At 33.8% G+C, this 14,279-nt stretch overlaps 1 protein-coding gene across 1 annotated transcript; it reads left to right on the forward strand.

Moving 5' to 3' along the window:
* The first annotated feature begins 11,908 nt into the window (after nucleotides 1-11,908).
* Nucleotides 11,909-14,150, forward strand: LOC148610594 (uncharacterized). The gene is made up of 2 exons (XM_088595776.1): nucleotides 11,909-12,323; nucleotides 13,693-14,150. Exons 1-2 carry the CDS (start codon nucleotides 11,963-11,965, stop codon nucleotides 14,127-14,129), a joined length of 798 nt encoding a protein of 265 aa, XP_088451902.1. The 5' UTR covers nucleotides 11,909-11,962; the 3' UTR covers nucleotides 14,130-14,150.
* Nucleotides 14,151-14,279: the final 129 nt, after the last annotated feature.

The raw sequence follows: 14,279 nt of genomic DNA on the forward strand, positions 1-14,279 counted from the left end.
CGACTATTCCTTTAGTTTATTTTTTTCTCTCTTTTACAATGTTTTGTCTTTTTTCTTGGTCTAGTCTTTGTCCTTGGAATTATGGATATTATTTTTCTCGTTCTAATCATGGACTCTATATCTACTTCATCAAATGATACAAAGACTTTAAGATGAACTTCATAGAGCAAAACTCTTTCCATAGTTAAAGCATGTTTCATAATTCCGCAAAAATTCAAAATCACATTTATCTTCCATAAAATTTCACCAGGGAAACAGCCTTATTTCGGAGGTAATTTAAGGCAATCCATATCAATGCATGTTTTAATCATGTTAGTACTAGTTAACATAACAAGGAGATGGACGCAAATGTTAGAGCCCCGTGTTAAAAGAATAGGCCTGCAGCAGCGCTAAGCTTGTCGTAAAAGGCGACTAAATAGTGCTCAGAACCATAGCCGGGGGCTAGGGCGCTTTGCCCACAGATCAACTGGGATGTGTGCCCCAGGTGGTTCAATGGGGTACGCCTGGCGTGTTACATGCTGGGGTTGTCAGGCTATAATACGGAAAACCTGACCGCAAACCATAGTGGTGCACCGTGTTGGGAAAGATGCCACGTTCCTCGCACGTTAAAGAACCCTACTGTGGTATTCTCCCGGAGTAGGAACCATAGGGCTCCGCCACAGGAGGCTAAATTGCCCAATCCTACCCATCTCTCCCAATTTCCAGTGGCAATCAAAATTTGTCGACCCCATTGTCCTTGTGTCCCATCCCTTTTTCATTTCATCATCATCATTTCATGTTCATTTTATCATCAATTTCATGTTCATGGTCTGAATATAGCTGAAATATTGCTGCTCGGACGTTAAACCCCAACAAACAAACAAACAAACAAATGTTAGAATTAGATTACTAGATTGCGACATTTTTGCAAAATGTATTGACTTAATACAGTAGCTTTTGGTATTAAAATAATTTTTATCTAATCGCAATCAATTAAAATTAAATGGTGTTTTATCATGTCACGTCGTGTACTGATTTCATACAGTGTTAATTGATATCACTATCATCTGATTGCAATAAAGTAAAAAAAAAATGTGGTCCATACAGGTTTTATTACGCCCCAACCAAACTGCTTCATTTTGCAGGTAATTTTAAAACATACAGTTGATTACATGAACACGAGGATATACAACTTTAATTTACATAATACCTCTAAGGATTTTTAACGTCCTTGACGACTCCGACAAGTCTCACACGGACGGTATTCATGTCATATATGAAAAGTGAGAATTTTGTAGAAATTTTGTTTTCCAAGATTTATTGGGTTTTAAGATGGAAAATATGGGCATGCGTGTCACGCACAGGTCTTCAATGCATTCTTTTGATGTTCACATTAAAGACACCCATCTTGATATTGACATTTTGGAACGTGAATTGGAAGGTTGATCGTTCGGAAAGTTTTAGTTATATCATAATTAAGAACATAGCCGAAATGTTATCTTAGCATTTGCAAGTGCATGACTTGTTGCTCGAAGTTTCAAAGGAACATGACGACCCTGTCAATGAGTAGTTCTATTACTTCTAAGAGGTGGATTCACGATACGGAATGAAAACGATAAAATATTGGAATTAGTTGACATGCAAGGCCAACTGTTGAAGGAATATGAAGTGAAACTGAAATCTGTACAATATGAACTAAGAAAATCTACGGAGATTCAACACAAAATGTTGGCAGAATACGACTTAAAGTTGAAATCAATTGAAAACAATTTATTGGCAGTATATGTCGTGAAGCTGAAATCTGTTGGAAGAAAATAGTCTGTGGAATATGACTTGAACCTGAAATCTGTGAAATCAGACATCAGAACAATTATCGATAACCAAAATATGGAGATAGACAAACTTAAATTGAAAGTGAAATCACACTGTGGGAAAGATTTGGAGAATTTATCTTCCAATTCTCTTGGATCTACGAACAGTTCTCATGAGACGGAGAAGAAGCTACCTGGCAAGTCATTAGTACAGTATCAAAATAAAACAGCCGCTCCAAAATTACAATCAGGCAAAGTTACGTTAATACAATTAAGGGGCAAACTTGAAAAAAATTGAGGCAAAACAAGATCAAGGGCAACAACGGTTAACTTGAAAAAAGGTTGGGTGTGATGAAATTGGGTGCAATGATGAACGATATACAATGATGCAGAGGCAGCGACAACATTAAACCTGATAAATTCACAAAAAAAATAACAAAACAAAACAAAAACAAAACACGACTGGAAGTAAATGAGTTATCCGGAGTAAAATAACTGGGAACATGGATTGATCCTGTGCAGATTTAGGGTAAGCATCATGATCTCATGCCTTTCTAGAAGCATCCGAATTTCTAGTACCACGCCGAAGAGCTCAGTGCCAGACACACATGAGCTATATAGTAAAGTAACTCAAACACTCTGGCCCCTTGGGATTCAAAAGTGAATCAATGGTAGTATTAATTATTTTTTCCCGCTCTTTTTCAAAACAACACAATGGTATTTTGAATGCTTTGTTAATAGCGTCAAAATTAATTGTTAGTTTTGGCCGGAATCACAGGGTCTTGCTCTCATTATCGCATATGCAGAGTAATCAAGGGAACCAAGATTCCAGAGGAAATAAAAAGAATATTTTCCAATAATTAAGACAAGACAGGGAAAACAGACAAACACAACAAAAAACAAGAAATGACATAGAATAATTCAAAATAACATGTAAAAGAAACAAAGAAAAAACTTATAATAAAAAAATAAATGAGCAACCCGGACTTCATTAAATATGGTAGAATATCTTCGACGAGTAAGGACCGAGCGAATGCTTTGTCCCTATTATAATAAAATAAATATCGAATTGTCATTTCAAAATTTTAATGAAAAGTAAATTGACAATGCGGAAAAACAAAGTAAAACAAGACAAAAACAACAATTAACAACAAAAAATAAAATAAACAACAACAATCATTAAAAACATTATAAGCACAAAAAACCTACATGCCTGGGTTTCACGAAAAATCTTAGGTCGAAAATTTTCTCAAATCCTAAGGTGTTTCCTCAAATCTTCCATTTTAATAGAATTTGAGTTGAGTAAGGACTTGGGGAAAACCAAAATTTGAGATTTTTATGATACTGGGTATTTGAAAGATCGAATTGATCAAAAGAAATCACAATTCTTTCTTTACTACTATTTTTGTTAAAGTTGCCTCGTGAAATGTCATAATTGTAAGAACGACCGACCTTTTTAACACCAATGAGTACGTTTGTATATACGTGTATAATAGCAACTACCACCTTGCCATCGAAACCAAATGTTGTATTTCTCAGCATATATGTCTAAGTTGGAAACGAGCTTTACTCATCACAACGCACTAGTTTTTCACAGTGTTCTGACGGAAACTGTTACAACCAACATTCTGGATCGTTTTCGCCCCAGAATCTGGTGTCTATGTGCTGACATGGACACTTTACTACTACCGTTCAGGGGATTTATGTACTATTTTGGTAATAAACGGTGTTGCCAGTGGGAAAAGTCAAGCTTACGATAGTTCTGGCAATTATGAGACGTTAAGTTCTCTTCTGGTGGTGCACTTGAACAGTGGGGATGCTGTCCTGGTGAGGACCAAATAAGCTTGATGTTCCAACTCGGGTACTATTTTTGGCGACAGATATCGATTGTCTACTTTCTCTGCCTGGCTTCTTTTCTGAGTCGAATAAAAGCTAAAATTACAACTTTTTTTCAACTAAAACTTCATCTCAAAACCTTATAAAAGAAAATGATAAGAAAAGAGAAAACCATGCAGCGGAGCAAACCGAAACGTAAACTTTAGTCCATGGACGGGAAGGGTCCACCGAGCACCCGCCCCCTCCACTCATCAACTTTATGGTAATTTGCAGGTACCTTTATACCTCCCATTACCGAATCAATTTGTCGCCAAAAATATTCTCGGATTCTTTTTCAGTATAATCCTATAATCGTACCCCAATAGATCAAAAAGCCAATTACAATTTTCTGTCTCAATTGTTCTTGTTTCTTCTATATCAACTGTTATTGTCATTTTCCCCCTCAAAATTTCGTTCTTCAAACAGCTTTTGAGTAATACAGTACATTTAAATAGTGTCTTAGCATTCGAATGAGCAAGTCAAGTCAAGTCAAGTAAAGTAAAAAAAGTCGATATATCAAACAATAAACATAAGCTCTGTAGAGCTTTTAACATCGACATAAATAAAATACAAGATATACACATTAACTTAAAATTATACAAAAACATGCAAGTAATCAAGCACACATAAAAGCACTATAATAAAAGCAATGCAGACTAAATTTAAAAGCAGATGTTACTAAGCAGCTAAAAACATTAAAATTAACATGCCAGCAAGATTATAAAATAAATTGAAAGATTATAAGGAGACGATGTTGCATCTGTCAGTTGGGTAAGCCAATCTATTGGCAAAAGGAACAAGAACATCCCTTCCCTTCCCACTTATGATCAAACTTTTAAATTGATCAAGGCCCATGTCCCCTCTTAATTCATTTGGAAGTTGGTTCCACAGTTTAGCTGCCCCATAGCTGACAGAGTGCAGGCCATAACTGGTTGTGTTTACTCTTGGTATGTTCACCAAGTTTGTATACCTAAAAGAGTAAGAACTTTCTTTCACAATTATCATATCATGTAAGTATACAGAAGTAAGTCTATTATTTAATATACATGTATAGCTAAAAATCTCAATCGTCTAACTCTTGAGGATGGCATCTTAGACTTTATCAACAACTCTTCATATGTACTTTTATCATCATTATAAATAAAGCGCAAAGCTCTTTCTTGAAACTTTTTTTGTAGAGCTTTCATTACAAAGTTGCCAAAGTAATGGACAATAGTTGAAATTTGCTTGTATAAAAGAATAATATATTGTAAGTTTACCAAATTTGCTTATATGATTTCCAATTCTTTTTAATACATTTAATTGTTGTGATGCCTTTTTAGATATATTAGAGATGTGGCTATCAGAGTTCAGTTTAAAATCAAATGTTATACCAAATAGATTTACCTCATGCTCACAGAGGATATCATTACCATCTAGATTTAAAATAATGTTCTCTTTTTAGTCTTACTGCCTATCGCAATAGCCTGAAACTTGTCAGGATTGGCTTTCATATGATTACCTGAGAACCATTTGATTAAAATACTACTCTCCTGTTCCAGAGTGTTTACAATATCTTGTAGACCATTGCTGCTATATGATAAAATATTGTCATGAGCATAGTTATATAAGTCACTTTTCGAAATGAAGTGAAATATATCGTTAATAAAGATATTAAAAAGGACCGGTCCTAAGATTGACCCCTGTGGAACCCCTTTATAGATGTCCAGAAAAGGACTGCATATGGTACCAATTTTAACACACTACTTCCTTTTTGTAAGATAGCCAAAGTGATCAATACTTTTCAAGTCAAGTTGGGTGAAAAATTCCCCCCTACAGATGAAAACAAAATACCTCAACATGAACCAAAATTCTAATTTTTAGCTTATAAACGGCGTATAATAGACTTGTACTATTACTTTAATTATTGATGTACCTTACATATCTGTTTATTTCAGGCGCGTATTTTTCTGTTTCAATGTGACAGTAATGAGTTTTTCATAATTAAAAAAGGGAATTTTCTGAATTTCATATTTCCTTCCATTTTACCGAATAAACATTTCCCACCTACAATCGTGGGTTGATTTCCGGATATAAGTGGTCAGTTGGATTTTTTTAAACTCTTTTAAACTGAGAGACAACAATCTAGAGTTGAGCACACAGAGACCAATCTAGAACGAACAATACCAAAGCGCAGGGAAACTCAGATATCTTAAAAGAACTGCACACCTTTGTGCCCTTCATCCGAATGTACCTTAAACGATATTTCAAAACTGTACAAAAAAATAAACAAACAAGATCATTATTTCACTATCAAAGAATTTGGTGGAACACTTGAACAATGGTGACACTGTCTTGATGAGGACTAATGATGGTGGATGCAGAAACTCGGGAAGTATATTGAGCGACCACTATCGATGGTCAACGTTCTTTGGTTGGCTTCTCTTTTGAATCAATTAAATTATGAAAGATTCAGCTATATTCGTTTAATTCTTTTTCAAGTTAAACTTGCCTTATCAAATTTTTCGAACAAAAAAAAATTAAAACAAAAATAAAACAAAAACAAAACAAGACAAAAAAATTCCCCCACAAAAAACCAAGAACAAAAAAACAAAAAAACAAAAAAACAAAAAAACAAATAAAAAAAAAACAATAAAAAAAGTAATCCATGGAATCTATCGATATGTGAACAACAACGACAGAGAAGAACAATAAGAAAATGCCGACCAATATCTAAAAACAATAACAAAGAATTTATTCCACTAACAAAATTTACTTTAAACGATATTTCAAAATTGTACAAAATAAAAGACAAGAACTTAATATCTCAATCAGAGCAATGGTTTATTAGAAAAAGTAATATATAAAATACTAGATTTTGATCCCTTAGTTGTCTTTAATTCTAACACGGCACGGACCGTTTTGGTCAAAATCAATGTCATCGTTTGCCAAAATTTGTATATATCAACAAATTTATTTTCAAAATTATTGCACAAACACTAAATGTCTACGGACGACGACGACACGGACAGCAACGACAGTGGCATATTATAAGATAATCGCAAAATAAAAATCCACCTCAGTTCTGTGCATAATAAACAATATATACAAGGTTTCATAAGACCCTGTTCTACAGTTTCAGAGAAGATTGTTAAAAATAATAGCACAAAAAAAGCAAAAAAGTTGATACAAAAGGACAACAATAAAAATGATAATGTCAAGAAAATTGCTTTCTTCTGTATTTCTATTTTTCTGTTACCTAAACAGGATCGCAAAAACGCAGAAACAAAAGGTACAATTGAAGTTACCAAACCACAATGAAGAATAGTTTAAAAATCAAATGAAAATTAAATCCTTCGTTTCCTCGTGCAGCAAAATATGCTGCAGAATATCTAATTCTTTATTTTGACTACATTTTGTATTTACATTACTTTCGTGTTTGGGAAAAAAAGTTTATTTCGTTTCAATTACTACATACCTTTTAAAACCTAAAAAAATATTGCATTGTTCCACAAAATAGATACATGTATATGATTCACAAGAAAAAAAAACATATATATTGAAAAAAGTATATTATGAGGCCTTTATAAACTCAAATGGCCTTTACTAAAACAAGTATAAAGAATTTGATATCACTTTTACTAGCAACTATGTAAAGTTTTAAGCAAATCAGAAAGTGTTCAAAATTCCTTCATACACAAAGGCTGTTGTCATTGGCTGCCAGACACCAATATATAGCAACTAAGAAGTATACAGGAACATTTTAAACATAACAATGACAACATATTTCAAAAGTTAAAAATTAAAAAAAGAGGGCGTTATCATGATAAATTAACAGGATAGTGATAGTGCATGAATCGTTCATAGTGCTTTGATTTGTAAGCGAAGGTATTGAAGGCAAGGTTGTGAATTTATTGGTAATGCCCTCGAGCTCTGAATAACTACTATTATGTTTTACTCATCAGAAAATCTGAAGCGGGCATTACTGAAAGGAACATTGTTTAGTCAGATCTTTTGATCAATCCTAGTTTCGGCGATTTTATACATGTATATCGACCCCAAAGAAATTGAGATGAAGGATACTAAAGACATTGTGAAGTCAATCTCATATTTTGACATACACTTCGAAATCGATGGTAAAGGCAAACTGTTGACCAAATTATACGACAAATGTGATGACTTTTCATTCTGTATTTTCAACTTCCCTTTTATCTGTGGCAACATCCCTTCAGCACCTGCGTATGGAGTTAACATATCACAACTCATACGTAATGCCAGAGCTTGTCGTAACTATGCAATTTTTTTGTACTGTGGTATACTTCTTACAATTAAGCTTCTGGAACAGAGTTATGTCGGTACCAGATTGAAGTCATCACTACAAAAGTGAATCGTTACGGTATATCCTGGTAGAGTAATGGTCCGAGTTGCTCATTTACTTTTATTGCTTTGTACGTATTATCTGGGTTATTTTATGTTCTTCGTTGTGTGTGTCTGTTTTCCAAGTTTGGTCTTTGTCCCTGGATTACATTCTTTTGATTTCCACTAGAATCTTGCTTTCCTTTAAAAGAGAATGATTACGTTGTTCTTATGCAAGCAAAGGATTTTTATAGTAGATTACTACATGCACATGAAGAACTGAGTGAACAGGCTGACAAACCCTACGCCCTATATAGTACATTACTACATGCACATGTACAATGAAGAACTGAGTGAACAGGCTGACAAACCCTACGCCCTATATAGTACATTACTACATGCACATGTACAATGAAGAACTGAGTGAACAGGCTGACAAACCCTACGCCCTATATAGTACATTACTACATGCACATGTACAATGAAGAACTGAGTGAACAGGCTGACAAACCCTACGCTCTATATAGTACATTACTACATGCACATGTACAATGAAGAACTGAGTGAACAGGCTGACAAACCCTACGCCCTTTATAGTAGATTACTACATGCACATGTACAATGAAGAACTGAGTGAACAGGCTGACAAACCCCTTTACATTGAAGTAGAAGCTGGTTTAAAGATGGCTATGATGCAAATAAAAAAAATAAAGAAAGTTGGCCGCCTTTGACTGAGGAATTTCATTAAAAATATAATTCAGTAGTATATTTCAGGAAACATAGTTCTAAGGGACGTAACTTCTACTAAAGTCAAGGTGTTCAGATGTCCTATAAATTCGTGAACATCTGCTTTATGATTTATGAGATGTATTTATGAAAAGATACATTCAATTCAGTCGTCTACGTTCAGAAACTAAGTTCAAAATGACATAATTCAAAATTTATTTGACAAAAATAAAAAAAATCCACGTAATATACACAACAACATATTGTGTCTTCAATACATACAGAACTTCGTGAAAATCTGTTCAGAAGTTTCACAGGTGCTATTTTTGCAAGATGGTTTGAACAGTCATGTACTTCTGAAAAGTAAGTTCAAAAAGGAAGAACCCCGACAAAGGTCTAAATTTCCTGGAAATAATCACGACTACATATTGTGTCCTTACCATGTTTCATGATTCAGTTCTGTTCAGGTATGTCGATGACAAAGAACGTACAGAGATCCAGCATATGTATACGTTCAAAATAAGGACAAAAAGGTTCCATTATGTTTCACTTAAGTATATACATTTTCCATGACTGGGTGGCGATAATTTAGTCGGTTTCATAATTTTGATCAGCCGGGTCCTTAATATCAAATAGCATACGTATAAAATATAAATTACAGCACACGAAAGGTGACACTTAGAGGGAATTAGCAAACAAAAGCCCTTCGATCTTTGATGCATACCAGTTGTTTCATTGCAAAATTAATTATTTTTTTTGAAATAGATGAAGAAGAGATTGTGCTTATCACGTGCTTAAACGCAGCTGTAACTACAAAAAATACTAGTTTTATGTTTTGTAAATTTCAATATGCTTTATACGTGTTTCAAGAAGTAATCTCTCATCAGCACCATTAAAATCAAATATGTAGGAAGATCATAACCAGAATATAAGTAGTATATAAGAAGTACTCAAAACCAAAACTGTCGAAAGAGGAAGCATAATCAATCACCGAGAATTTCTGCCATATGCAATGCAAGGAATGAAGTCTCAGTATTTTATGTATTTTTAAATTTGGAATACTGCAAGATTTTATAAATAGGGTAAAATGCACTTCAACAAATTTTCAATGAATTTGACAGTTCTGCATTCTATTTCAAATCGGAGATGCCTGAAACAGGTCAAGGTCATTGTGGCTGTCTTCGATTTTTCGGGATTTCTTTCTCTGGCTGGCTTCTTTTTGAGTTGAGTAAATGTCTGAAAGATGCAGCTGATATTTTCAAGTAAACGTTGCCTTTTAAGAAGTTTTTAACAAAAAAAAAAAAAAAAAAAAAAAAAAAAAAAAAAGCGATGGAAAACAATAAATTAGAACATATTTTCACTATCAGAGTATTTCCTACAATAATGAATTGGATCCAAAAACGAATAACGGTGTATGAAATGCTTAATTATGTTCCTTTTATATAGAATCATTGTGCAAGTATTACCAGTAAAAGCATTCGTAGAGTATTGAATGGCAATACAAAGTCTCGTGTTGGAAAATAATCTGTCAGAGAGAACAGAATGCATTTGTAAACCAAGTCTGCATTAACTTTCAAAACCCAAAGGAACATATAACTTATTAAAATAATGAAACGGAACAAATTCAAACTTGATCTGTAACTTCTCATGACAAAGTAAAATACCAAATACTATATATATGACATTTGTATATCTGCAAGCATGACATACAAGAGTGGAAACTAACATGCGGGTCTAACGGAGTGCAAATCTAAAGTGTGCTTCGAAATTAGTCGCCAGTAAGTGACTATCGTAAACAAGAGGATCCAAGGAGCCCGAATTCCTCACCTGATTCAAGGTTTGCCCTTCAAGGGTAATAACTCGAACAAGGAGTCGTCCATCAATTTTGACTGAAGAAAGACTTTTGTAGAACTTATCAAGGAACATTTTATTCATAACAAATTTTTACCTATTATAGTTTTCAAGATATTGACAAAAAAACTGCCAAAACAGCATTTTTCGCCTTTCAAGGGAGTCGTCCGTGAACTTTGATCCAAAGCAGACGGGTAGACTTTATCATAAGGGTCATTTCAGAATTGCAAGTTTCTTTCTAACTTTTATAGTTTTAAGATATTTGCTAAAAACTACAAAATACATAATTTTTGGCTTTAATGGACATATCTCCAACATTTTGACCATTAAAGATATATCACTTTTATTCTGCCAGAATTTTTCTAAACCTGACTGTTTTTGAGATATATTCGAAAAACTTCTGACTGACCGCTAAGTTCTTTTTTAGTAACAGCGGCCATGTTTTTACGGGTCTTTAATCCATATATCTGTTCTACACAGAACACCCTAGGGATAATTCATAACAAGTATGTTTTAATTGGTTTGGTAGTGTAAGAGGAGAAAAATTCTGAAAGAAATATGTTAAAAATAGCACCAAAAAAACGTCAAAAAAGGCAGTAACTTCATCGTAGCTTTCCAGATGATCATGACAATTTGACCACAGATAGATCTCATTGCGGTGAACATTGTCAGTATATGACTAAACATAACGGTTTTGGAGTTCAAAACTTCTGTTTGAATCCTACGTTCTATTTCTAGTAATAGCAGCCATGGTTTTCGACGTATCATAAATCCCCACATCAGGTCATACCAAGTTTGGTTCTAATTGGTCAATTAGTATCAGAGAAGAAGAGTTTTGAAAATGACGGACAACGACGACGGACAGCATGTGATGTCAATAGCTCACATGGCCTTTGGGTCAGGTGAGTTAAACAAGGAATGAACACAAATATTAGTACTAGACGACTAGTATCCCACATTATTGTAAAGTGCACTGACTTGATATAATAGTTGTTGATTATCTGATTGCAATAAGTTTTAGAAATATGGTGTTTCATCATGCCCTCAACAAAAAACAGCTTCATTTTGAAATTTTAGCGCACATTCGACTATATGTACACAATGATATATTTTATAACAGAAAAAAGAGGACAGTTGAATGGAACGTACTTTTCCAATTTTTCTGTTCTAGAGATATTCGTTTTGAAACATGGAAAAAGTGGGCGTGCGTACCATGTGCGCAGCTCTTTTTTGCAAACTTTTGATTTTCACATAATGACATATTTAACATGATTTGACACATTTTGAAACGTGAATTTGAAGGTTCAGCGTGGTTCAAATTATATCCTGACTTGTCTTATCTTGATCGAGCTTTACCTGTGCGTTCAAATTTTCATGAAAAAAAAATGTCGCCGGGGTCATTTTTTGTAGTGTCGTTACTTCTAAGTGGTGGATGTACAATACGGAGTGAAAACGAAAAATTATTGGAATTAGTTAACATACAAAGCAAACTTTTGGAGGAATATGACGTGAAACTGAAATCTGTTGAATCGGAATTAAGAAAAACTACCGAGATTCAAAACAAAACGTTGGCGGAGTATGACTTAAAGCTGAAATCTGTTGAAAAAATTATCGACAACCAAAACAAAGAGATAGCCAAACTTAGACTGGATGTAAAATCATACTGTGAGAAAGAGTTGGAAATTCTTTTATCCAATTCTCCCGGATTTAAGAATAGATCTCATGAGATAGAAAAAAGACTACTTGGCAAGTATTTTAACGTCAGAGAGTCTGTAAGTCTGTTCAATACCCTCGCAAAATGTCTTATATCAATTAAATCAGCAACGCTGTTGGAGAACATTTTGACCTTTGACTTTTGACTAATCGACATTTGACTTTCAACTTTCGAGTTTTGACTTTGTTATCCCATCTAAGATTAATAATACATTAAAACTCGAACCACAATGTTCCTGTTGCTTTCTATAAGCAGTGTACATATTAATTGTTTTGAAACAACTAGTAAATTTTGTAATGATTTTTATACAATATATTGTGTTATATATTATACATACATTATTGTCTGTCTAGACAGATCACATGGGAATTATGTATATACTTTACTTATCACCCATACCATCTACTGAAAATTAAGTAGTAGTCTTTGTAAGAATCATGGAAAATCTAAAAAAATGTAGTACACCCCAAAAAGATGCTACACATCTTAATTCTTGTAATTAAGTTGTTTTATGTGTCTATATTATGAAATGTGTAATTATTCATTCCAATCTGTCTGCTCTTAGAAGATAAACATTGAAAATCCAATTTAGATTCTATTATATTTGAGTGTCATTTACAGAGTTATCTCCCTTAATTTTGAAATCTACAGTACATTCTATATAATTCTTATCTCTTATCCTAAGAACACGGGATATACGACAAACTGAATGTTAATTTCTTTTTACTATGACATTTCAAACAGAATATCAAAAATAAAAATATGTCGACTTTTCACTCATGAATCACATTTTACACGATTCTAAACTGGAGTGCTACTTAAAACCTTAAATTTAAAGTATAAATTTCCAGGTCACTTGATAACTGGAGGCAAATGATACAATATCCATGAAATTTACACGTTCAATGTTAATTTAAAAACGCGTATTTATGAAATATCTAAAATGAACTGAAATCTTCTATGACGTTCTTTGAATCATCTTTAAACAATTTATACCCAGGACATACGGGCTTACACTATAGTGATTCCTTTTGTATAATTTGACAATTTGTGATGCATTCTGTTGTGGCTCGGAATATATTTGTTACATTCAATTCGAAAGTCAACAGTTGAAAGACAAAAGTTTAAAGTCTAAATATTCTAACGGCTTCCGTAATGTAACCATTCGATTTTCTGGGGCGCTAGTGTTAAACTATTTACTGTCCTTGTTTTTTTCTCGAAAAAGCCATGAATACGATTAAACGGTTCCATATTGTTCGCATTTAAAACAAAATAATGGCTTGTCCTAGATTTTCACAAATAATAAAAAAATAAATATAAACCATGACAAATCGATGACTTTTCCGTTGCAAATAAGAGTATTTATCGTAAAAAGAAATCATTTTTGCTTGTACATTTTAGCTCCACTATCAAGCACCCAAGTACCGTCGAGGCCAAATGTTGCCTTCTCCGCCCGCATGTCTCAGCCTGAAACGGGCTTAACCAATCACCATACACTGGTTTTTGACGACGTTCAAACCAACGTCGGAGGTGGTTATAATCAACATTCTGGATCATTCGTCGCCCCCGACACAGGAGTCTATGTGTTTTCTTGGACTTTGTACTACTACCACCCATCATCAATATGTGTAGACATAGTAATAAACGGTGCCGTTTTGGGGAATAGTTTCGGCGAGGGCAGCAGCTCCTATCTGGTTTCAACGTCAGTAATTGTGGTACACTTGAACAATGGCGACACTGTCCTGGTTAGAACTAATAAAGATGGATGTCACAATACGGGAAACATATTGAGCGACCAATATCGATGGTCAACCTTTTCTGGTTGGCTCCTTTTTTAATAACATAAATTTATAATAGTAGCAGCTTTGTTGAAATCCTTTCTTTACACTGCCAGTCTTTTATTCTCTCACGATTCTCAGCAAGATAAGTAACTAAAAACGCAGGGGACTTCGTAAATATCCGAATGTGATTATAATTTCGCCTGCAGT

This window comes from Perna viridis, chromosome 8, assembly GCF_037379345.1.
Source record: "Perna viridis isolate PV_CMFRI_1.1 ecotype Kerala chromosome 8, ASM3737934v1, whole genome shotgun sequence".
Classification (NCBI taxonomy): domain Eukaryota; kingdom Metazoa; phylum Mollusca; class Bivalvia; order Mytilida; family Mytilidae; genus Perna; species Perna viridis.

Excerpts from the sequence above, each read along its gene's own strand:
- LOC148610594 (XM_088595776.1), top strand. The coding sequence starts at position 11,963 with ATGTCGCCGGGGTCATTTTTTGTAGTGTCGTTACTTCTAAGTGGTGGA. Across the intron at positions 12,324-13,692 it reads GATAGAAAAAAGACTACTTG|CTCCACTATCAAGCACCCAA; the intron begins GCAAGTATTTTA and ends TGTACATTTTAG.